General features: G+C 34.3%; 1 protein-coding gene across 1 annotated transcript; it reads left to right on the top strand.

Moving 5' to 3' along the window:
• The first annotated feature begins 194 nt into the window (after positions 1–194).
• On the top strand, positions 195–20,578 carry LOC133203541 (fibropellin-1-like). The gene is made up of 8 exons (XM_061339312.1): positions 195–242; positions 2,344–2,489; positions 2,788–2,911; positions 8,311–8,489; positions 9,614–9,732; positions 15,466–19,509; positions 19,815–19,962; positions 20,518–20,578. Exons 1-8 carry the CDS (start codon positions 195–197, stop codon positions 20,576–20,578), a joined length of 4,869 nt encoding a protein of 1,622 aa, XP_061195296.1.
• Positions 20,579–26,967: the final 6,389 nt, after the last annotated feature.

Here is a 26,967-nt window from a genome sequence, read left to right as displayed (position 1 = left end):
TGAGCAATGGAATGTAGGTGCATGAAATTTAAAAAAAGTTTTGATAGGGATTAATGATTTAAATTTGAAACATTAACTCAAAAGGTTAAGGCAAGTGTTATCAAATAGGTAGATTTGTGATGATAATCAACACAGTTGTATTGATTGCTATCTATATAATAATGTAAACCTGCTGTGTAGGTCAAATAACCACAATGGATGAGTTTATGAGATTGATATGGATTTTTGTAGCTTTGACTTCAGTAAGAATTTAAAGTTTATAAATGAACTTTTTTACTCAAATAATTATTTAAATCAATTAAATGCACTGATTATACTAAATATGAAAAAATGAAATACATCCTGCAAATGCTTACCATACATTTTATTTTACACTGGGAAGACAAGTTGCATTATGACTTATGTCCTTCGAAGTATTAATGTTAGTTAACATTGTGAAGATATCATACAATGGGCATTTCATTTATGAATATTTGATAGTTAAAAAGGAAAACCTTTTGAAATATAACTTATGGAACATGATTTTGTATTTAACCTTTAAAGAAAATATACCGGTGTTGTAGAGTAGGATTCCCCCCTTAGCCAGCCCCCCCCCCCCCCCCCAATCTGTTCTATAGAGTAGGATTTCCTCCGAGGGAAAATTCACAGTAGAGCCATATTTCCCCCTTGTTTTTCTCAGAGTAGGTTTTTCCCAATGCTTAGATCATATCGACAATATTTTGTCTAAAAGTTTATATGAAAGTCAACTGATTTTTTAATGGAAATATGAGTTCTTTCGATTCAAGAATTGTCAAATTTAGTATAAAATCTTAATATATATAGTTCAAATAATTGAGTCTCAACCCAAAATTTTAACTCATGGAAAATTGCCATAATAGTCACTCAAAAAATCGTAAGACTCGCTGTCTCACACTTCTCTCGACTTGAAATTTTGAAGATTTGAAATAAAATATTTTGTTTTCAGTTTTGTGTTAAGGCTTAAAAATATAAATAATGCTTAGAACGGTTTATATTGAACAAAAATTATACATAAAAGGTGTACAATTTTCAATTTTTTACGAAACCCTTGTTTATTCATAAACCTGCAAATAAATTGTACATTAAATATAATCTCGGTAGTGTTCGTGAATATGACACTTCTGAGTATTCAAGAATTAATTATAAAAGCTTTCTGGAAATTAACTACCTAAATATTCTAAAAATGACATTTGCTTTCAACTCATATCATGTAATGGATTCACTTCTGTTTTACAAGAGGTCCATGGGCCACATCGCTCACCTGAGCACTTTGACAACTGCTAGGGAATAGCAGAAATCAGTTCAGAATTGAAAAGTTTAAATAAATACGTGGTTCCTCCCTACCCCATGGGGGTGATGATTTGAAAAAAAAAATGAACCTACACTACTCCAAGATGCTTCCATATTAATATGACTATTCATCGCTTTGCTTTTCTTCAGAAGAAGATTTTTAAAGATTTTTTCCTATATATGCCTAAGTAAAACTTTTATCCCCCGATGTGGCCCCATCCTACCATAAGGGGTCATGATTTGAACAAACTTGAATCTAAACTATCCGAGGACGCTTTTGTATTTTTATGACTAATCAAAGCTTTGCTGTTTTTAAGAAAAGATTTTTTAAAAAATTCTATATATACCCATGTACAACTTTGACCCCCTCTTGTGGCCTCACCCTGTCCCAAGGGGTCATTGTTTGAAAAAAAACTTTAATCTATAGTACCTGAGGATGGATGTTTTTCTGTTCTTGAAAAGATTTTTGCAGAAATTTCCTGTACATTCCTAGGTAAAACCTAAGCCCTCTTGTGATCCCACCCTACCTTTGGGGATCATGATTTGAACAAACCTGAATCTACACTATGGAATGAAGCTTTCACACAAGCTTAATCTTTTCTAGAGAAAAATATTTTCAAAAGATACCATTAGATTTTAATTACATATTTAATATAATTCTTAATCATATCCCCTTGAAAGAGGGCTGGCCCTGTATGTAAACAAAAAATAAATTCCCTTTATCCAAGGAGTTTTGGGGAAAGTATGGTTGAAATTGGCCTAGTGGTTCTTGAGAAGAAGTCGAAAATGTGAAAAAAGTTACAGACAACACACAACAGATGACAAACAGATGTACACAGGACACTCTTAGATCAGAAAAGCTCACTTGAACCTTCGTTTCAGGTGAGCTAATTAATATTACAGTTTATTAAGCATGAAAAATCTGTTCTCAAGACGTTAGGGTTATTTCTGTGGGAAAAGTGGGACTTCATTTCAACGTGACATATATTCCGTTTGATTTTTGTTAAAAATTGTGCTCCTTTTTTTTCTCTGTAGTGTACCAATGGGAAGATCACGTTCTTCATTCATATAGATGAAGTTAAAAGTCCCAGTAACCTTCTTCATGGCGGAGGCTGTTGTCAGGAAGCCAGAACAAGTCCTTGTCCGGACCTTTGTAAACCACTGCTCAAACTGTGCCTCAAGTTTGTATTTCACAGGGATTAGCCAGCTGTGAAATTCTTAAAGATTACAATTTAAGTACAAAATTTTAACAAAACACGTATTTTGTACTTTTTGCGCAATTCTGTGTATCTTCTTTCCAACAAACCATCAAAATATTTCAACAAAAGTTTACAGTAAGATTAACTAATACCTAAATTAATGATTGCACCACATATTTCTTTCTTTCTGATAGAAGGAAAAGGAAATTGGTTGGAGATAGGAGGGAAAAGAGGGTGTGGGAGGAGGGAGACATTTAATCTTGGCCTTATAATTTTGCAGAGATTCCTCAAAGAATTGCCTTGATGAGATCACAACGACTCTTAACATGGAGAGAAATGATGTCATCTATGGTTCCGTGATCGGAAACACAACAAATCCTATTCTGCTTGAAGTAGACAGTTGGGTAAGTGGTGACAATCTAGTTCCGCTTCATATGCATTAAACACACAAATGTTTTCTCCAAGAAGTCAAAATTATCGATGCACCTTGGATATGCTTTTGAATGGAAGACATCTGAATTTTATTAGAGAAAGCAATCTGTAAGGTTGAAATTGCATATACAGGTATTTTACCAGAATTTACAGATCAAGTTTGAATCTAGCCGTGGTCAGATGATTTTTGACAGAGTTATTCCCCTTGGACTTAGAAAAAAATACGAAATTTTCAGTTTCCGCTCTCTAACTTTTGTAGGGATGAATGTATATGGTTGAAATTGCATATGCAGATATTTTACCAGAAAATACAGGTCAAGTTCAAATTTGGTCGTGGTCAGATGATTTTTATAGAGCCATCTTAATAAGATTTACATTGTATAGTTTTTTTTTTTTTGGGGGGGGGGGGTATGTAATACCCTCGGCGCAGGCGTCCCAGGTTAAAGCTTTTGGAGCAGATTTCTTTTCAAGTACTTCATGCCCTGCATTAATCAAAGGTGCATGGAAGATACTTCTAGTGTGTTTCATTGCACCAGTCAAGGTTTCAGATGCTGCATTTTCAGCTAAAGAATGACCAGGTTAATGTTTTTATGCCAGATTAAGGTCTCATTTCCAAGCCCAATGTTGACCAAACTTGCAGGGATGATACATCTAAGGATGCACACTACCAGGCTTGCTTCGGATGCTGGATCTGACCTACATTTTCCGGATGAGTGAGCAGGTTAAAGTTTTTGGAGCAGATCTCATTTCCAAGTAACTGTAAGCCCTATATTGACCAAACTTGCATGGATGATACAACTAAAGATGCACACTACTGGACTTGCTTTGGATGCTGGATCTGACCTACATTTTCCGGATGAGTAACCAGGTTAAAGTTTTTTGAGCAGGTCCATTACCAAGAAACTATAAGGCCTATCTGAACCAAATTTGCATGGATATTGCATCAAGGGATAAACATTCTCAAATTTGCTTCAGCTGAATTTGACTTACATTTTCTGGATGAGTAACTAGTTTAAAGTTTTTAGGTAAGTCCATTCCCGAGTAAATGCATGCATATCAGACCAAAATTGCATAAATGTTGAATCTAGCGATGCACACTACTAGATTATTAGTTTAGTGTTGGACATTGCCTTCCTTAAAGACAATATTCGTTGAGGTGAGCTCTGTAATCTCAAATTACCTATGTTTACCTTACTTATGCTCCTTGAACTTAGAAAAAAATCTTTTGTGCAAACAAATTTAAAACTAAATATGGCATTTGAAATTTTGGCTGCCTGCGGGGGCATTTGTGGCGTAACGACACATCTAGTTTTTCATTTTTATTGACCTAGTCATTTTTTTCATGTAGATTTGAGACATAGAATCAAGAAACTGCCAGTTGGTACATCTGTAGAAAAAAAATGGGAATTGCAGCTTTAAATCCAGGTCTTGTAAATTAAACTTAACAAAAAGCCACCAAGAATTAAAACAAGTTTAAATGTCAAATCTAAGAGTTATGCTGTAACTTTATATAAAAATGTTGCATAAAGATTACTTTTTTTTGGTTATATAAAACTTTATAACATACATGTATAAGTAATCGTCGTTTTTAATAGTAATGGTATAGATATGCATTTATATTGTACTATAAAAATGCAAATCAGATAGTGTATATCAATCTGTCCCTTGGGATTAATAAGTGGACAAGCATCCAGTAAAAGATTAATTGTCAGCACATACAATTTATCATTGAGTCAAATGCTGACTGACGTTTTTCATACTAATTGTTAGGCCATTTTTTACACACTGAATTGTCGACGGGTTTTTCCGTTATTTCCCGATCATGACAAGGAGCACACGGCGGGTGTGACCGGTCGGCAGGGGATGCTCACTCCTCCATGGCACCTGATCCCACCTCTGATGTTTGGAGGTCCGTGTTTGCTCTGCTCCTATTTTGTATTGTATAATGGACTTTTGAGCTTGAATACTGTTCGTTATCTCCATATATTTCATTAATGAGCACTGTGTGTCTTAGTCATTTCTGTTAGAGCATCGCTGATCAAGCAGGTGTTACATGTATCTATATCTCCTGGGAGTTGGACAGAAAGAATTTAAGATTTGGTCTCTAACTCTCTCGATTGCTTAGCGTCATATGTCTCACAAAGTTGCAAATAATTTTTTTTTCAATCTAATAAAACAAAATATAAATAAGCTGTGACTTAAATTCATCATTCATTAAATACATTGAACAATTAAATTTTCACTGTCAATGTTAACAAACTGTGAACATTTCTAGATCCATAAAATACTTTGAGTGACTTGGTACTTTTTCTGAAAAATCCAGCAGGGGTATTTGTCCATTTTGGACAGTTCTACACCAGACAAAATTGATAAGGCACCACTAAAATTAATTAATTTTTTTTCAAAACTTATTTATGATGTTTTTGATAAATAATTATGTTACTTTAATTTTAAAAAATGAGGCCTTTAAATGTTTTAACTGATAAAAAACAGCAATGTTTACTGAAGCGTAACCATTTCATAGAAAAAAAAAATGAAATCGTGTTCTTACTTTTTGGTGGAATAAATTTCTCTGTTTTCTTTGTGGTTGTATTCTTTTAATGTTCGACTAATTGAAAACTCAGTAAAAAAATTACACTGGATGCAGCGTTTGACCCGAAGAAGAGCGTGCTAAGGCAGCCAGTGTGGTGTCTGAAGGGGGATCCTTTGGAAAAAATTAAAACAGTTAAAAGATTATTCATTCCCCTAATGAAAAATTGTTACAAACGAATTAAAAAAATCATTAAAAAAAGTTTACTATAGATAGCGACTGCATTACGTAAGCACCACACAATTATTTCAAAATTGTTCCACAAAAATGGGACAACCGGAAGTTGATGGATTTGGTAAGGACACCTAGGCACTGGATGACTACTAAGCGATATAGTCGTCAATCAGGTTATATTATTTGATTTTTAAGTAGGAGACTGCTTCCCTCGCAACCTCACGGACCACCTTCGGTATATATTAACAAAAAATACCATAGTAAACTATAGTTAATTATAGTGTACTATAGTTACATTTGTGACTATAGTACCAAGGTAAAAACTTCGAACTTTGATTTACTATTGTAAAAATTTGGAACTTTGATTAGCTATAGTAAAAACTTTGAGACTTTGATTTACTATAGTAGAAACTTTGAAACTTTGATTTACTATAGTAAAACCCGTGGAATTATTTTTTTGATTTCTATTCTTGACATTTTATGATATATCATGGTCAAAATTCATAAAAGCTTCAGGGAACTTTTTATAAACCTGACCCCTCCCCTACAAACTTTAGTGTAAAGGAAATGAATTTTAACGTAAGGTTGTCTCTCGTGCCAGTAGATGAGCAACATTTATTTATATGTATTTAATTTAATGCAGATGTAGTGTAAGTTTTTTTTATGGAGAAAGAAAAACGATATACTATACAATAAAATTTGTGTCATTAGAACCAAAACACCTTCTCCATCAACTTCAGTAAACATCTATTTTTTAAATTTAATAATATAGAGTTATTGAATTTGTATTGGTGAATATTGGCACGACTTGGCTGTACAAATGCACGAGCTTGCGAGTGCATTTGTATAGCCAATTTGTGCCGACATTCACCAGTATAAGTTCAATAACTCCTTTATTATATAGCTAAAACATCTCCCATTGATATATATTAATTTTTTCGATTAAATAACTCAAATTAATAAGAATTTTTAGTTTTGGTATTTAAATTAACGTCTTATCTGTAAGTGTTCAATATTGCAACATTCCAATGATCCTAACAAACGTTATGATTTGTTTATTGAGGTTTTATTGAGACTAATACGTACTAAATTATTAATAAATAATTTTAATTTTTGTGAAAATAATCACATCTTACCTAGCTGCCACTGCCTCTCATAAAGTTGCCTCTGTGAGGATGACCAGACCACAGACCCTTAGATCGTTTGAAAAATTAAGGTGTTAAAAAATATCTTTTTTATATACTCCATTTTTTAAAGTCGGATTTAAGCGATCCAAAGGCCTGTGAACTAGACGACATTTTTTGTTTACAACGCGCATTCGATATTGAACGCTCGAATCCGGAATGTTTCGGGTATACTCATTTACGTAATACAAACTCAGCGTTCAATAAAACGCCAAGATATTGAACGCTAAAATTCTCTAGACTTTTAGTAGTTTTTCATCATAGACTATTTATTAGCTATATAATAAATGTAAATATTGCATTTGAATTAACTAATTTGTTAATTTTAATTAACATGTACAACAACCCCCAGCACCCACCCAATCCCACATCCATCCCCTAAAAAACGGCAAAATAAGCAAAAAAAAAAAAAAAAAAAAAAAAAAAAAAAAAAAAAAAAAAAAAAAAAAAAACCAAAACAAAACAAAACAAAAAACAAAAACAAACCAAAAAAAAAAAAAAAAAATTAAAATACTTTAATACGTTGATCAACTATTGTGAGAACTTTGAAACTTTGATATTGTATAGTGAAAACTTTGAAACGTTGATTCACTATAGTGAAAACTTTGAAACTTTGATTTACTATATGATAGTAAAAACTTTGGAACTTTGATTTTCTATTGTTTAAACTTTGAAACAGTGCACGTCGGGAAATTGGTTTTCGGGCAAGGCCCTTTAATGATTTTGTCATGACACAAGACATTTGTCAATCCAACTGTTTTGAAAAAGATGGCATATTTCATATACTAGTACCGATCAGGCAAATGATCAATTCACAAATAAGGATAACAAGTGGTGTGTTAGCAATTTTGTCTAGAGTAGTTATAATTTTGGTTAAATTTCACAATTATATCGGACAATGTGCGTCTTCTGTTATATTTAACGGAATCGTTCATATTTGCGATAATCAAGATGTGTAATTTTTTTTGGTCTGCCACTTCTACGCCGATTCTTTATTTCATCACGCAATAAATATCGTCAAATGAAGGTACTAACAGTACTGTGAGAGGCCTTTCTAACAATTGGCTCTTTTCTGTTAAAGAATTTCCACTATCAAAAATATTTACAGCAATTCTTTTTTCTTCCGGACTAAACTCTTTCCCTTTTCTGCCCATCGTTTGTTTTAGTATTGTATCAGATGTAAACCTATGACACTTTTATAAATATTGTCACAATTGACAGGTGGCCAGCTACATGTATTTTACTCATAGCAGAAATTGTGATTGCATCATTTTAAAAAATACTTTTTTGCATCACTCTGTACTTTTACCTATATTCTACCAATATTACTGTAGTGTTATTGCAGAACTAAACAACATCATTGTAATGAAACGAATAAGATTCAGCTGTAATTCCTAATACCTCAATTTTTTTTCTGACGCAGGATAAAGATCATGATCGACTCTCTTTAGAAGTACATGACTTACAGTCTACAGCCCTGCCCCTTTTGTTCAAATCCGAAATCATGGATCATGACCTTCATATCGGTGACAACATGTTGTCCCAATTTTGGCGTCAGAAAAAATTACAAGCTAGTTTTTTCCTGGATAAAAATGTTTTCAGGTAAGTAATAATATTTATTATTAATAAAATAATAATATTTTGAAATAATATTAACAAGGGAAGGTATCGTGCTAGTTATTTCCTGGACAAAAAATGTTTTCATTTAAGTACGTATTATTCAATATTTTGAGATATTAACAAGGGAAGATATTATTTCATGCTTTAAAATATAAATGTAAATGTACAGTGTATTTAACGTCATGTTGTACATTTAAATGTTTCAGGGGAATATCAATCAGCATAATGAAATCATTTATCCTTCAGTATCCAGATAACGTACAAGGCCCACTGTACTGACGGTTGCTATGGTTCAGACTGTACAGTTTATCTACATATTACTCTTATTTCAGTATCCAGATAACGTATAAGGCCTACTGTTCTGAGGGTTACTATGGTTCAGATTGTACAGTTTAGCTACATATTACTCTTATTTCAGTATCCAGATAACCTACAAGGCCTACTGTACTGAGGGTTACTATGGTTCAGACTGTACAGTTTATCTACATATTACTCTTATTTCAGTATCCAGACAACCTACAAAGCCTACTGTTCTGAGGGTTACTATGGTTCAGATTGTACAGTTTAGCTACATATTACTCTTATTTCAGTATCCAGATAACCTACAAGGCCTACTGTTCTGAGGGTTACTATGGTTCAGATTGTACAGTTTAGCTACATATTACTCTTATTTCAGTATCCAGATAACCTACAAAGCCTACTGTTCTGAGGGTTACTATGGATCAGACTGTACAGTTTAGCTACATATTACTCTTATTTCAGTATCCAGATAACCTACAAAGCCTACTGTTCTGAGGGTTACTATGGTTCAGATTGTACAGTTTAGCTACATATTACTCTCATTTCAGTATCCAGATAACCTACAAGGCCTACTGTTCTGAGGGTTACTATGGTTCAGATTGTACAGTTTAGCTACATATTACTCTCATTTCAGTATCCAGATAACCTACAAAGCCTACTGTTCTGAGGGTTACTATGGATCAGACTGTACAGTTTAGCTACATATTACTCTCATTTCAGTATTCAGATAACCTACAAGGCCTACTGTTCTGAGGGTTACTATGGGTCAGATTGTACAGTTTAGCTACATATTACTCTCATTTCAGTATTCAGATAACCTACAAGGCCTACTGTTCTGAGGGTTACTATGGTTCCGATTGCTCTGTCCATTGTCCTGGTAATCCAAAGAAGTGTGTCGTTAATGGAAATACCTATTGCAAAATGGGTAAGTGGATGACTTTCTGTAATAAAAGCGGAACACTAATCATAAATAGGCACCGTCACAAAGGAATATGAATGTCAGAAACCTCGGCCCATTGACATCTCGGCCCAATGACACCTCGGCTCAGACAGGTCGGCTCAAGATTTAAGACAGATTGGCCCATATATAAGACACCTCGGCCCAAGCAAAATTTCATTACGAAATATTTTATATTTCCAAATTGCGACTTAAGGACCCTCTATACACCGATGAAAAATGTTTTTTGGACTTTGAAAAAATTCTATAGCACAAAGGAGGATATTTTGAAATTAACGAACTCATTTTTAATATAGGGAGCGTGCCTTTTTTATTCAGGAAAAATCTTCAAAGACACTGAAGTAATAATAAAGAAAAATTGCCTTTACTTAGGAAAATGGATAAAATACATGTAAATGAAGTTTTCAAATACTATATCTCGGTCTAATATAATGTTTAGAATACTTGGATTTATTTTAAATTATGTGATACAGTTCAAATTACAATTTCTTCTATTTTTATGTTAAATGGTGGGTCAGTCTAATTACACAAAAGTACCCTGAAAATAGGGTGCAGTGTAGAGAGGGTCCTTAAATAAAATACTGATTGAAAAAATTTATCGAATATGCGATCAATGTTTTTATTTTAGATTATAAAAAACCTTCCATGAGCATTTTGACTTTAATCAAGGAATGAGAAGACATATATAATTAAGGTGCTAACTGATAAACAAACAAAATGCCGCGGCGCATGCTTTGGAGTCTCAAGTGTGTGTCATACTGGTGACAATGAAGAATTAATTACGAGCAGGCTTATCTGTGAGACAGTACATTTACAGCCATTGAATATTTTCTATTTTTTTTTATTCCTAAGAAAACACTCACGAAAGTTAACATTCATTTTATCAAGCAGTTAACAGAACTTTTAAATGCCCCTTGTACATTCGTAAATTCATTTACATTGCTAAACTATCTCGAGTCCGCTTTTCCCTACGCTTCCTCTATCAATGGTTGCTTTTCAGTCAATGAAACATAAAATTTTAATCTAAAATTAATGCATGGTTTCAACCATATTGTACATGTAGATAAAAAAAATCATAAAGGCTGCATCTGTTTATTCTTGCATTAACCTCCCAAGAAAAAATGAAAAAAAAATGTTTAAATGTAATCCATTTCTTTTCACGGATTATTGACCTATCTCAAATGTTTCAAATCGTCAGAGAAACAATGCAAAATGGTACGATAACATACAAATATATAAAATCGTAAGAAAGAATTGCTAGTATGTTGAAATCTAGCATTACTTAGCATATACATTGCGCATCTCTCACAAGAGAGAGATGCAAGTTAAAGACTTATATGATTTTAGTTATTTAGTTATAAATAGAAATGAACCAATCTATCATAGACCCCCCCCCCCTTTTGCCAATTTGATTTTTATGACGAAAATCGTTTAATCGTCAGAAAGAATAATTATATCTATAATAATATCAACTCAGACACTGGATTAATTATTTTTATCACAAAATTTTGCTTGGGCCGAGGAGTCTTTTATATGGGCCGACGTGTCAGTTATCTTGGGCCGACCTGTCAGGGCCGAGGTGTCAAACGTGACGGGCCGAGGTGTCAATGGGCCGAGATGTCTGTCTACCAGGTAGATGTGACGGTACATGTTGTCGTTTTGTACATATTTTCGTCGGCGACAATATGTACCTACCCTCACTGCACATATTGTCGTCCATCGGTACATATTGTCGCCGGCGACAATATGTACTGACACAAGCCTTATTTTCCTCCCGCATAATGGACGACGAAATGTACAGTCAAGCACCAGCACATATTGTCGTCGGCGACAATATGTACAGTCAAGGTCGGCATATATTGTAGTCGATATATTGTTTTGACGGATGTTTAATACATGTATATACTTGGAAGTATTAGTTTTTGTTCAGTAGTAATGATCATGATTCTTTGCTTTATTCTTATATAGAATCATGTGCCGATATACATGTAATTGGTGTTGAGGTTAACATTTTTAGATCACCTGAACTGGAAGTTCAAGTAAGCTTTTCTGATCACATTTTGTCTGACCGTCCCTCCGTTCCTCTGTCTGTAACCTTTTCACAATTTCAGCTTCTTCTCAAGAACTACTGGGTCAATTACAACCAACTTGTCACAAAGCATCCGTGGATAAAAGGGATTCAAGTTTGTTCAAATGAAGGTCCATGCCCTCTTTTAAGGGAAGTAGTTAAGAATTAGTAAAAATTTAGTGACATCTTTAAAAAATCTTCTTAAGAAAAACTGTGTCAGAAAAGTTGAAACTTATGCTTCATTATGAAGTGTAGATTCAGTTGTATTCAGATCATGTCCCTCGAGGGAAGGGTGTGCCTAAAATAGGCGTTCAAAGTTTTTCAAAGAATATTTAGAAAAAAATCTTTCAAAATCTTTTTTTCAAGAACTACTGCCTCAGAAGAGATGATACTTATGTGAAAACATTCAGTCAATTTTGACTGCTGGCACGAAAAAAATCTCCCACTGCTCAATGACCCTGAGTGCCAAGTATAGATCTAAATTTGCAGCCCTCTACCGGCAAGTGGTGACACCTACATACGCGCTCATAGCCCAGCTGTTTTTAAAGGATTCATTAAAGGAGAATGCATTAGACATGCGAGAAATACTACTGACCCTATAATATTAAATGCAACACATAATAACTTTAAGACGCACTTATCAAAGCGGGTAACTCTACCTCAGAAAATGATCCTACTATCAAAGAAACGATCAACACAAGCCGATAAAAATTCACCCTCAAAAACACTAAAAAACAGCCATTACGTAACCCTGCAGTATTGGTTACTAAATTTAACCCTTGTATTAAAGGACTGAAAAAACGAATCCTGAAATATTGGAATAACATTCTTAGAAATCCAGAATGCAAAACTTTATTTAATTCTCAATCAATCATCGCTTACAGCAAACACAAGATCATAGGCGACGAGATAATCAGGTCTTACTCAAAATAAACATCAAATTATGTGTCTGTGACCCCTGATGAGGCTACTTAATTGCCGAAACACTCTACAACTACTTGCATAATTCAAATTAATCTGATCTATGCAAAAACATATCTACTATAAGCGTGGTTTGGAGTGTCGGGTCCAAATAAATCTCTTCCAAGTCTGGTTGATTGATGTCGCTAATTTTCACACTTTTTTTGTCCTTTTTTTGCTTTGGTAAATTCTGTTTTTTTATCTTGCATATACATTCAATTTACTCCATAGGTAAAAAAATCATAATTAGATAATTTACTTAACATATACAGTAACATCCATTTCTATATATATGACTTTTTTTTTGCTTGTCAAAAAAAAAAAAAAAATGACACCCAAGCCCCTCCCGTTCTGAAATTTCTGGATCCACCACTGAGGAACAGCAGTACATGTAGGCCCATGATTAGTGATGTTTATATGGAAGCATCCTCAGGTAGCGCAGATTCAAGAATCTTTAAATCAAACCCGGCCTAGGGTGGGGCCACAATGGGCGATCAAAGTTTTACATAGGGATATATAAAGGGAATTTTTTTAAAAAAAATTATCATCTCAAAAACAGCAAAGCAATGATTAGTCATATTTATATGGAGCATTGTCGTGCATTGTAATGCGACATGTACATGTTCTGATAGACGACAATATGCGCATGAGGGTAGATACACATTGTCGCCGGCGACAATATGAACAGGACGACAAAATGTACCATCACAAACACGCTGCATGAAATAACATACGAGACACGTTAGTGTGAATCACACACCAATTACATTCACAAAACCAAAAAAAAAAAAAAAAAAAAAAAAAAAAAAAAAAAAAAAAAAAACAATAAAACGAAATCTGTAAACAACAATATCTGTGGGGCGACAATATGTACAGTGAGGGTGAGGCACATAATGTCGCCAGCGACAATATTTACATGTGTAACTTTTCAGCCGGCGACAATATGTACCGATGGACGACAATATGTGCAGTGAGGGTAGGTACATATTGTCACCGTCATAGGTAGATAAACCCTTCGATTTTGTTACACCCGTTTGCACACTTTGGCCGACATGTAGTATTCCTCTCGTTGTCTTAGATTTTGTACGTTTATTCCTTGTTTTTATATGCATTTTCTATTTGTAAATAATGTATTGACTTGTATATTTCATGTTACTTTTCTCCTGGCTCGGAAAAGGTGCGTAAAATTTGAAAATTTTATCGCGACCGAGTAATATGGCAATGTAAGTTCTAAGTCTATACTCGTCAGACCTCTACAGTGAAATACCTTGAACTGTAAAGAGGTCTGCGGCTTATATAGGGGTTGTAGGGGATAGCGCCGATGAAGGAGTTTTATGACGGACAATGCCTTTTTGTTCCCCGCTTTCACTGAAAGTGGAGAATATTAATTTCAGTCTGTCTGTCCGTCCCTCCGTCTTTCTGTTCGTTCGTCTGTATTTCTGTCTGTCTGTAACACTTTGTTTTTCGCGCGATATCTCGAGAAGCCTTTAAGCTTTTGCTATGAAATATTATATAGCAACTTACTGTGGCCTGAGAAAGACTCCTATTGATTTTGAGGTCAAAAGGTCAAAGGTCAAGGTCATAAATTAATAAATTCTGTCCGTGCGATATCTCGGGAAATCTTTGAGCTTTTGTAATGAAATATTACATGACAACTCCCTGTGGCCTAGGGAAGACCATATTGATATTGAGGTTAAAAAGGTCAAAGGTCAAAGTTGTAAATTCACACATTCTGTCTTTGTGTCAAACCTTTGTTTCCGGTCGATATCTCAAGAAGCTGCAGAGCTTTTGCAGTGAGATTTTATACCATTACTCTCTATGACCCCGTCCGCCCCTCTCAAAGTGTCTCGCCACGTTTTTTTTTGGGTCATTTTTTTTTTCTCAAAAGAAATTTGTTAGCATTGATAACGCTCAAAGTTTTAGAGTAACTCCCCATTTGTATTAAAAGTCGCGTGGCACAATTTTTAATTTATTTTTAGCACATGTGGAGAGTTATTACATATAATACAGGTTGTCGACGGACTTTATACTCTAATTACTTCTATTAGAACTGTTTTGTTAAGGCTAAATTAGACACCATGTGTTGTGTAAAATTTTGACAATATCGAACTTGAATATATGTGTACATATATTTGCATTTGATATGCATCGAAGTCCAGCGCCTCGTTGGTCTAATAAGGGTATGATTCTCGATTTGGATGCGAGAGGTCCCGGGTTCAATTCCCAGACGATCCCGTATTTTTTTTTTTTGAATTTTTTTTTTGATTACTAAATGATAGTATTCAACATATGAAATGAAGAAGTTATGACGTGTACAAACCTTCTCATAAGTCATTATTAAATTGTGATAATTTTAAATAAACATATATTTATATTTATATACATATATAATATATAAAAAGAATCTTCTGTACACATTTTAAAGAATAAGCAATCAAATATCTATATATCCATATTGCCATTTTCTATTTCCTTCAGTATATACATTAATTTTAATAACTCAGCAAATCCAGGGGGGTCCAACCCCCAATCCCTCTCTAAATCTGCACATGCTGGTATTTTTCCTTTAGCGGGAGACACAAATTCTCCGAATTAGCTTGTACGAGTAGTGTTCAGCTTTAATGTCTAATCAGGATGAGAATTTGGGAATATTAAAGTTTATTAATTTTTAGGCTGGAATGGCGTTAATTGTGACCAGGATGTAAACGAATGCAACATACCTGCATTTTGTAGCCATGGGAATTGCTCTAATACAGCCGGTAGTTTTCTGTGTGCGTGTCCACCTTCCGTTTACGGAATAAAATGTCAACTGGATGAAGACGAATGTTTATCAAAAAATTGCAATGGTGGTACTTGTCGAAACAAAATTGGAAGTTATGAGTGTATATGTAAAAGCGGAATGACAGGAAAAGATTGTGAAACGTTAACGTCTTCACACTGTGGGGCACGCACGTGTCATCAACACGGATCTTGTCGAATAGAGGATGGACACGCCGTTTGCACCTGTAATAGAGGATTTAGTGGAACCGATTGCTCTCTTCACGACTTCTGTGCCAGTAATCCGTGTAAATATGGGGCAACATGCTCATCCACTGTTCACGGCTTCAAATGTCATTGTGCAAATGGATATACCGGCCATAAATGCGAAGTTGTAGACTTTTGCTCGTACAAGCCTTGTGCAAATGCTGGCAATTGTACCAACACTGGATCAGACTATATATGTTCCTGCACAGATAACTTTATCGGGAAGAATTGTGATGTTCCAAATCCATGTAATGGACAAACATGCAATGGTCACGGTTCCTGTAATACGACATATAACGGCTTCTACTGTCAATGCAACAATGGATTCATGGGAAGAAATTGTGAGAAAATAGACTATTGCTACCAACAATCATGCAGTAGTCATGGTGTATGCGAAAGGAATAGTTCAGATTATGTTTGCAAATGTCAAAAAGGCTATGAGGGAAAAAACTGTGAATTTATCGATTATTGTCATTTTAACCCCTGCCTTTATGGTGTATGCAGTAAAAGTGGGACAGGGTTTATTTGCACTTGCAACGATGGGTTCAAGGGAAAGAGTTGTGATGAAATTGACCATTGTTACAACCAGACATGTTCCCACAAAGGCATTTGCCAAAACAACCACGATAATTATACATGTCAATGTCAAGACGGATACTACGGAAAAAACTGTGAATCAATTAATTATTGCAAGTTCAATCCATGCATGCAGGGTATTTGCAGCAATAATGGAACAAAGTTCACTTGCACTTGCTTTGATGGTTTTACTGGGATAAGTTGTGAATTAGTTGATTACTGTTCTCATCAAAATTGCTCTTTTAATGGCCGTTGTGTGAATAACCCTCATAATTACTCTTGCCAATGCAACCCTGGATTTCTTGGACCAAATTGTGAAACAAAAGACGTGTGCTTTAAAAAAACGTGTAACGACCATGGTGTTTGTCACAGGGTAGTAGAATCAAATTATCAGGATTTTACTTGCAAATGTGATGCTGGGTGGTCGGGTTTGGAATGTCAGTCATACAACTACTGTCATAATGTAACTTGTTCTAATCATGGGAAATGTTTTACCGGGAATAATGATTTTGTTTGCGTATGTGATAGTGGATTTTCTGGGGAAATGTGTGAATCGATTCAGTTTTGCAAAGCATCGTCTTGTGTTGCCCCGCATGTCTGTAAAGAAGATGTGAAGGGTTATACTTGTGTATGTCCATATGGGTTAGCTGGAGAAAATTGTGATCGAATCGATCACTGCTTGAGTCATCCCTGTGGAGATCATGGGAAATGTGTAGATACAAACACTGGATACATCTGCTCTTGTTTCTCTGGATGGACAGGCACTTTATGTACTGATATTGATCACTGCACCAATTCTCTTTGTCAGCATGGAGCTTTTTGCAATAATAATGCGCTTAATTTTACGTGCACATGTAAAGTTGGTTTTTACGGTTCTTTGTGTGAAAATGTTAACCACTGTCTGACTGAACAATGCTTAAACAACGGAACATGCCATAACTATTTCAACAGTTCTACGTGTTTATGTCCCAGTGAGTGGACAGGACTTCACTGCGAGATAGAAAATCTGTGTGTTACCACTCAGCCATGTGGAGACCATGCCCATTGCTTTCAAGTCGGATCGCAAATATCGTGTTCCTGCTTATCAGGTTGGATGGGAGAAAATTGCACAACTAAAGATTACTGCTATAATTTACCTTGTGGTTCAATGGGAACTTGTCAAAATTTGGTTGATACGTATACTTGTAAATGTGATCCACAGTGGACGGGTAAAAATTGTGAAACATATGCCTGCGAAAACAACACTTGTCTTCACGGATATTGCCATGCCAGCAAAAATGCTTTATTTTCTTGTGACTGTGATTCTGGCTGGATAGGTCATGATTGTAATATCATAGATCCATGTAAATCTATAAACTGTAGCAATGGTGGAAAATGTGAAGCAACTTTACATAAACCATCATCAAAATCAAACTCATCTTTAATTCAGCACCAATCAGATTTCCACGCAACAGGATCGTGTAGATGTGCCAAAGGATGGGAAGGGAAAACATGCCAGATGGATATAAATGAATGTCAGAAACAAAACCCTTGCCACGGACACGGTTCTTGCTTAAATAATATAGGTGGATTCACTTGTAGCTGTGATCAAGGTTTTTCTGGCTTGGGATGTGAAATTGATATAAATGAATGTGCTTCTAACCCATGTCGAAACAATGGTACATGTGTCGATGGTGTAGATGGATACACTTGCTCGTGTTCTTCGTTCTTCTACGGAGAGTTGTGCGACAAAGATGTCAACGAGTGTCAGTACTTTGTGTGCGGGTCTCATGGGACTTGTGTAAACACATATGGTGATTATAGATGTATGTGTACACCAAATTGGACAGGACGTCACTGTGAAAATCACATCAGTTCATGTTCTCTCCAACCATGTAAAAATAATGCAACATGTTTCAATGTAGAAGATACATTCTTTTGCACATGTGACAACCGGTTTACTGGTCGACACTGTGATATTGATGTCAACGAATGCCAGATAAGTTCACCTTGCAAAAACGGGGCGTCTTGTATAAATATGTATGGTTCTTTCTATTGCATGTGTCCTACAGGATGGAGTGGAAAAACCTGCGACATTGATATAGATGAATGCGTAACGAATCCTTGCCCAAAGAACACTACCTGTGTAAACCATATGAACGGCTTTGAATGTCAGGATTGTTCCACATTTCAGTGCCTTAACGGTGGACAATGTGTTGATACAGAATATGGACCCATGTGTAATTGTTCCCGGGACTGGACAGGTACTGACTGCATTCAACGAAATTTCTGCAAAGACGGTCCATGTGGATCACTCCAGATCTGTATCAATACTAAAAATGCCTACACCTGCGAATATCATCCCTGCAAAAGTTCTCCATGTGAAAACGATGCAAAATGTGTCGAAAACGATATTGGATACTACTGTGAATGCAATCTTGGTTGGAAAGGAACATTATGTGAAGAGAAAAACTACTGTGAAACAGCTGTTTGTGAAAACAATGGAACTTGTAGAAATGGAAACACCTCTTTCTACTGTGTTTGCTCCAACAACTATTATGGAGACCGATGTGAACTGTATGACTATTGCTTCTATCATTCCTGTCTAAATGGTGGGGTTTGTCAAAATCAGTTGGGTACCTACATTTGTACTTGTCCACAAGGTTGGGAAGGAAGGAACTGTGAAACTCGTGACCACTGCCACACTTTGCCATGTCTTAACAATGGTATTTGCAATAACCAAAATACATCGTACAGTTGTGATTGTCCTTTAGAGTGGAAGGGGAAAAATTGTGAAGAATATGATTACTGCTTCAATTCGCCCTGCCACAACAACGGAGCTTGTCATAATGGAAAAGATGCATTCTTCTGTTCGTGTATGCCGGGCTATTTGGGAAAAGCGTGCGATGTTTTTGATCAGTGTGTTTCAGGTCCATGTCAAAACAATGGGACTTGTTTTATGAATCAGTCTAGTTATGAATGCCGATGTCATGGTGGTTATATCGGAATGCAATGCGAGAATGACAGAAATGAATGTAAAATGAATTTGTGTCCGGCAAGGTCAACTTGTTATAATGAGGATGGTGGATATACATGTATTTGGGAACGAAGACGGAAAAGAGAGGCAAATTTTCTAGGTAAATGTTACACATTATGAAATGAAATCCGAAGTATCAAAATTCAAATAATGATTGATAAAAAATTATTTCAGCCTTTTATAATAAATATCAAAAAGAGTAATAAATACCAATTATTATTTCAAGAAATATTTTGTATAGAATTACATGTATAAGTTTTGCACATTGCACACATTGATAGATGTTAAAAAATTCATGATGTGAGAAAGTTTATTCGAACTGTGAACATTATAGCGTCTCATTTTTTTTATATTGCTTTCTGAACCTTATACATGTATATTAAACATTTTCTTTCAAATCATCAGGTTTGAAATCCGATGTGTTAGAGATCTCTGTCTCCGAAAATAAGAATGAACTAGAGATTAACATTTCAAACTCTCTACGTTTGGTGGAAAAATCTTTTTGCAAATCCTTCCCCTCTCAGTTTGAACCAAGATCACTAACTTTACAAAGGTAAGATAATTTCTATTGTTAAACCTATGCTATTCGTATTTCAACAGATTCAGCCCTACATTATTTACTTATTCTAAAATTTACCGTTTTCTGTTGTGATTTTTTTTTTTCATTCATATCACATCCAAACCAAATTTTTCATATTCAGGATGCTTAAAAAACAATATTCTTGTAGATTTACTGTAGATATTCTTGGCCAAAGTATTTGGACATTTTGACTTTTTAAGGGTTATTGGAAGACGAAGTATGTTTGAAATTTGTGCATAGGAGTAGGAATCAGATTTTTTTTTAACATAGAAAATGTGAAGGCAAATCATAAAAACTTCATGTCGGAAGCATGTAGAAAAAAGATTTTCATGATACAAAACTGTGATTCTGTTTCGTAGAGGTAAAAATTAATGAACATTTAAGCTCAAAATCAATGGATGGTTTCTAACCTCTGCTTGAATTTACCTTCCAGAAATAAATTTTGATAATATACATTATTAGCAAATTCATTTGTCATGAACTCAAAGATTTTCTTAATGTACAATACGTTTTTCTTTTTCTTTTAAGAAATGGAAAATTGTACCTTCATTTTAATGCTTGGTGCAGCGAAGAAGACGATTACAGCTAAAGAATTCACAACTAATTGTGATTGTGTGTCAAACATGTTTTTTTAGCTGCACATGTTACAAAAGCAATAACTGCTTGAGGACACTTATGAAAAGTTTTCGTTACGTTCATTATAGGAGAAATATGTTTTACTTCACTTTTCCTGATTCGAATTTTATATGAAATGTATTTAGTTTTGTATTGCAATTTTCTCAAGCATACATAATAATTAGATATCAGTATTTTTAATGGAGTGTAAATGACAGCGCTATTGTAATTTTTTTTTTTACAAAGTTAAAAAATTATATTGCCATTTTATTGAGTTGTTAATATTTTAAATAACAAACAAGGTCAAATATTCTCGGTATGCATTCCTTTCAATTTTAATGTAGCAATGGTTAAAGTGGTAATTAGAATAATATTTCATTTGTTCAATATAATATCAATCACTTGAATAGGTAAAGAAAATGGGACTCCATGTTGTTTTTAAGTTTATTATTTGCAAATTTTAACGTTTCATTATTTTAAAACATCATTATTCATACAAGTTAATCTAAATCAAATTTTTTCAAAACAATAAAATATGCATATTTACCTTTATATGTACTGGTGCATATTTGAATGAGTAATAATTCTTTACTGGAAGGTTCCAAAGAAATTATAACATCTTTTTATATGAAGTGTTCCATTAATTCAATTGTGTTCATTATAATAACCTTTTTTCTTAGTATAAGGCGAGAATCTGACATGGCTCGTATATAATTAGGGCGACGGAAAGACTAAACAAGCAAAACTAACAAATTCAAAAAATAAAAGCGAAAAAAATTTACTGAAACACAAAAGAGTTTAAGGTAGAATAACGCATCTGGTGATATTTTGCTTACCAATGCCTCTTTATTATAATTATAGAACCATCTACTACAATCTCAGAATGCAGATGTTGTTCCTTTATTTTTGATGATTTTTTTTATTTTCCAAATGAATTTCAATTTCATCAATTTTCAATTCATTGTCTTCAAATTCGTTGTTTTCTCACTTGAAATATTCCCATTTATCATGTAAGAGTAAAAATACACCAAAATAATGTTTACTGTCATCATTAATTTTTTATTATTTCTGAAAAAAGTGGGGGGGGGGGTTACATTCAAATTTGGGAGGGTTGTACTACATGTAATGGGATTTGGAATTAGAAACCTCATGTAAAAAGTTTATTATACTACGGGGGTATTAGACAGAATACAGAAACAAGTGATTGTGCCTAGGAGATATCTAGTGAGTGTCAAAAATTGATGATAAACATAAACATTTAGAATCAATTTCAAACATTAATAATATATACTCTGACTAATGAATATTCAATAAGCATTTTAAGGAATGAGACTAAAAACAATGTGTTAAAAACATGAAAAAGTCGCATATATATTTACATTTGCTATGTTTTTTTCTACTAAGCCAACTCTAGAATTTGAATGCCATTTTCGTGTATACTCACGTGTAGAAATATGCACGGAGAAACTCGCGCTAAAGTGACGTCAAAATGAGCTACAAAGACGTTAGCTGCAATAATGTAGCCCTCTCCGATTTTTTTTTTGGGGGGGGGGGGGGGAGAGGGCTACAACTCCTTAGTATCTCCGTAATGGTGCAAGTGCGGGAGTGATTCACTACCACACAGATTTCGGCTCAAATTATCAGTAAGTGGGTATTTTATTAACATATCTTACATGAACTCATAAAATGTAAGTATGCAGGACATTAATTGATCCAAAAATATACAGAAAATCCGTATATCGGTTATTTTTCGTGAATGTCCACATCACAACTTGAATTTATCCGCCATGTTTACTGACCTTGATCGATTTTATTTTGGGACAACCAATGAGAATTCGGGATCTAGGGGAGCGGATCTGTATGGATTTCCCTTATTATAAGCATAAATATCACTGTATATGAAACAAGGTTAGCTTTTTAAAAAAAGCTGAGAGTCAGCCACTGGAATACAGAAAGTTTCTATCTTGTTTTGTGATGGTTTATGATTTGTTTTATCCATCATGTTGTGATCATTAAAAGTCATTGTCGTCTAAGTTAAAATTCGCCCAGTCGTTTTCTTATTTGTAACATAATGCTGTACATAATAAATAATAAAGCATAGAATAAATTTTAGTTAGGTTACATCGTGATCTTTATGATGACCTCCAATTAATTTCTCTTGGGCGCGGACATCAGATAAAGTTCGTCTCAGAAACGAACAAAGCCACTATGATCCCAATCATTGAACGTTGAAGAATGTATACATTTTCAATTTTACTGTTAAATTCTATAAATGATATAGATTATGATGCTTAAAATGAAGGTGACCTTGGGTTAGATTGTGTTAATTTTTATTAGATAAAAGTTTTTAATCGTGCAGGTTCGAGGCAATGCATGATAGGGGGAGGGGTGCATACTGTATGTATATTTAATTCAATTTCTAAATTCAAGCATTCATTTTAGTGTTATTAGGAAAGAAAAGAATTGCTTCCAAACTAAAGTAATAAACTGGAAATTCAAAATATTTTATACATACAGTACATAAACCCTAAAATGAGACTGGATTCCATCTCGTTCACTCTCTCTCTAATTGGGAGGGGGCCTGTCTATAAATCTGCGCAGTTTCTCTCAACTATCGCAGTTCTACTGTGGTCAGTTTCTCACCTGTGGGCGCGGTTCACGTGCACAAGCGGCACTTACATGTCTATCATCGTGTAAATTATAAGACTTTACACATTTTAAGTGATCTTCTGACGTTTTCATAACTTTCATCATTAAAGTGAAAAGAGATTCTTTTTTCACTGTTTTGGGACCTTTGTGCAAGTGAAATATTGTGTGAATTCCGACCCGTACATGTCTTATGCAAGGTATTGATCGAGGGAGTCTTGCATCAGGCATTCAGAGGAATAAACACAAATCTGTGAACTTGCAACGGCGATTGAGGGTATATATATATCAAGTGTTAAATGTGCTCTGCATATAAACTTCTCATCTTCTATAAGAAGCACTGAAATATTTTCATAGTATCATATTCCCCACTTAGAACAATCTCTTCTATAATTTTTCGTCGAGAACGACGAAAAACAACGCAGTCTATAAATAGATCGAGGTCGCTCTTTGTTTAGAGGGTGTTTGTGAAGAATCACGCCCTTTGGTTGGAACAAATAGCACGAATTTCTTCAGAACAAGTCGTGTACATCTTTTTCCCAGAATTCCAAATTACGCAAGCGCACTTGCAGTTTCATCCCACCGTAACTAGTCAGCCCGTGGGCTGACTAAAAAATATCACATGGAATGCTTTTATTTATCGATGTTTAGTGATATCATACAACACAAACATTTATCAATACCGACATTTACATTATCAAGTGATTCTAAATTTCAAGCGCAAGTCTCATTACATCACGCGAGAACTGTCATGGCTGCTGAGGAGAACGACTGGAAAACACGCAGATTTATTTTACTTGGTTTTCGTGTATAAAGGGGTATGATGTTGATAGTGAATAAAAATTCCGTCTTTTTGGAAGTAAGTTGAATGCAAAAACAATTTATTTTGCCTCCAGTCGCCCGTGTCTAAAAATATATTTGCACCATTACAGAGATGCAGTGGAATTGTAGCCCTCTTCTGAAAATATCAAAATAAAAAAAATCGGAGAGGGCTATATTATTGCAGCTACAAAGACGTTAATAAAAGTGTAACGATATAGGGCAGCGAATAATTCAAACTTTTGGTGATTTTGAACATGTAAATGTAAATATAAGGACTGTTTTTAAGTTTAGTGTGAATTATTGGTGTGTAAATCACACAGACTTGCACGTAGGCATATTTTTCATGAAGCGCTAGCGCACTTCATGAAATATGCCTACGTGACAACTGTTCAGCCTCCTTGCAGAGCCCCATTTAAATATAGTTTGTATATACAAACACAACTGAAGAAGAGGCAAATCGGACCATGAAGTCGAGAGTTATAAGGATATCTGACAATTGACCCGCAATCACACTGATACATGGAAATCTGGAAGTCTGTAGAAAATAATTACATGTTCATTACAAGGGTGTAAACAAAGAGGCACATTTTCACCTAGCCGAAAAGTGTCTTACCTTCTGTCGGCTGCTTTGAACAGAAGTAACGGACATTCATTCTTCTATCGCAATGGAAGAGGGATCGGTCGTAAAATTACACGTATAGGACTTTTAATCTTTTTCCATTACATGTAGTTTGAAAGAAGTCGACAAACTACATGTATGAACACGTGTTCTTACTATGGTGCAATTGTAACAAGGGCACCGCAAAGCGGAGCATTCCCTCGCAAAAGAGCATATCAATCCTTACTTGCTTAATTTTTGTTACGCTTCCACTCATCCCCCCCCCCCTCCAAAACACACACACGTCATTATGACTGTTTATATTTGTTATGGTTTTGAAACGCGTTTTATCAATTCATGTAATCCTAAATTCTTTACTATTGGAGCTGTGTACTAGTCGATAGCCAAGCCAAAAATTCACTCATTGACAAGTGTAACGAGCGCATTGGGGTATACGTCATTACAATGAGACAAGGTATCTTAAAGAAATATGGCGGAATACTGGGTAGTTCGATCGAATCAAGTTGTACATTGATGAAAATGTTACATTTTTGAGAGTTCATGTCAGCTTTTAGAATTCATGTCACCTTTCACAGTCAAGCTGTAGCTCTCTAAATCTCGACAGAGCCAATGCGAACTCCTTGGCTTTTATATTTGCTAAATACCGAAAAATAAAAGGTTCCGAACACAGAGGCAGATTTTGAAGTTCATTCAGATTTTCTTTATTTAGTCAACTTAGAGTTTGGGTCTTTGGATTTAAGGTTTGTTATATTAGTATTCTTGTTTATTATATAGCATATATATTAATTTGCCTATATTTCATTTAATAACCACTCCAATACGTATGCTTGACGAGAACGTGTATTGCGTGAGAGTGCAGTCAGTTAAAACTTTTAAATATAGTTTAATGTTATATTGCTTAAATTACAGCTTTAATATTTGCATTTTTATCGTAATACAGATTATTATTTTCATAGTCTTAAATGAGAGAACGACAGAGTGAGCAGGATTAAATAATCTCGTTAAATTTTCATAACACCTTTATTTTAGTAATGGAGTAAAATTATTTACACAGAATATAAATTATAAATCCTAATATATTTATTATACAGGGAAACATGCAATTATTCATCGCCTTGAAGTATTTTACGTTTTGACCTTTACATCTCATGTGAGGTAAGGGTATATGTGTATTTATTATTTGCATGAAATTGAGTTTCATGTTATTTTCTCTGTTTATACATTTATTTCAGTTCTGGTTACTGAAACTTTATATTCGTTGATTTTTTTGGTTTATAATTCATAATTTCTAAATCGGAAGTATGTAATGATTTATTTTCATATTTTGTAAGAGTAATATTTCCATATGGTAATATCAGTAATTTTCTATTATTTCTGGATAAAGTAATTAATTATAAAGATTATGTGAAATGAAAGTTCAGTGTAATATATTACGACCAGAGATATAATTTTAAATTGACTTGTTAATATTTGTTTATGCCATGCATTGATTTTAATATTTTTTGTTACAGGGTTTATTTATGTTGAATATGTAAAAAAAAAAAAATAAATAAATCCTCCAAAAGAACCCAAGAAATCCTTGTTTATTGGGGAAAACAGGGGTTACATTTTGGCGCCCACGTTAATTTGGAGGACTTTGAGATGATTCCCGCCACTTTGTGATCCACGCCCGACTCTATTTCAACTGAGGAATTTCGATTGTGACGTCATTCAAACAAAGATATTCTAGGTGTACATAGAAAAGCATCAAATTTAGCCGTCAATGCTGAACTAGGTTCTTATCCACTTTACTATCTCTGTTATGAAAATATGTTTAAATATTATATCAGATTAAGGAATATGGAATCAAATACCACATATAATAATTAGGGATGTCAAATCGGTCAATTTTTGATAATCGGTTACTCGGACGTTTTTCCGATCGAGTACCCGGGTACTCGATAGAAGTGTAAATACAAGTGTGTTAATTTTCTTGAACCCCGTGAAACCCCAACGCTGTTTTTATCACCTGTATAAATGTACAATATAAACACCGATTCCAACGTAAATGATTTTGGCATTTAATTTATTTATCAAATAAACACATAAGACATAATTATTAGATCAAAAATTACAAATGGTTTACAGCTCTTGTTTAGAATCTATATTTCATCAAAAGTAGGACACTCTGTTATGCATTAGACTATGATTAGACTAGCGAAAGAGAAGCAACGGACGTTGTTGGGATCGCTAGTCTAATATTATAGTAAGTTTAGTCTAATATTATAGTAAGTTTA

This window comes from Saccostrea echinata, unplaced genomic scaffold (assembly GCF_033153115.1).
Source record: "Saccostrea echinata isolate AGI-Se365-2 ecotype Australia unplaced genomic scaffold, CSIRO_AGI_Sech_v1 ptg000051l, whole genome shotgun sequence".
Taxonomy (NCBI): Eukaryota; Metazoa; Mollusca; class Bivalvia; order Ostreida; family Ostreidae; genus Saccostrea; species Saccostrea echinata.
This window is presented reverse-complemented; position numbering and strand designations above follow the sequence as displayed.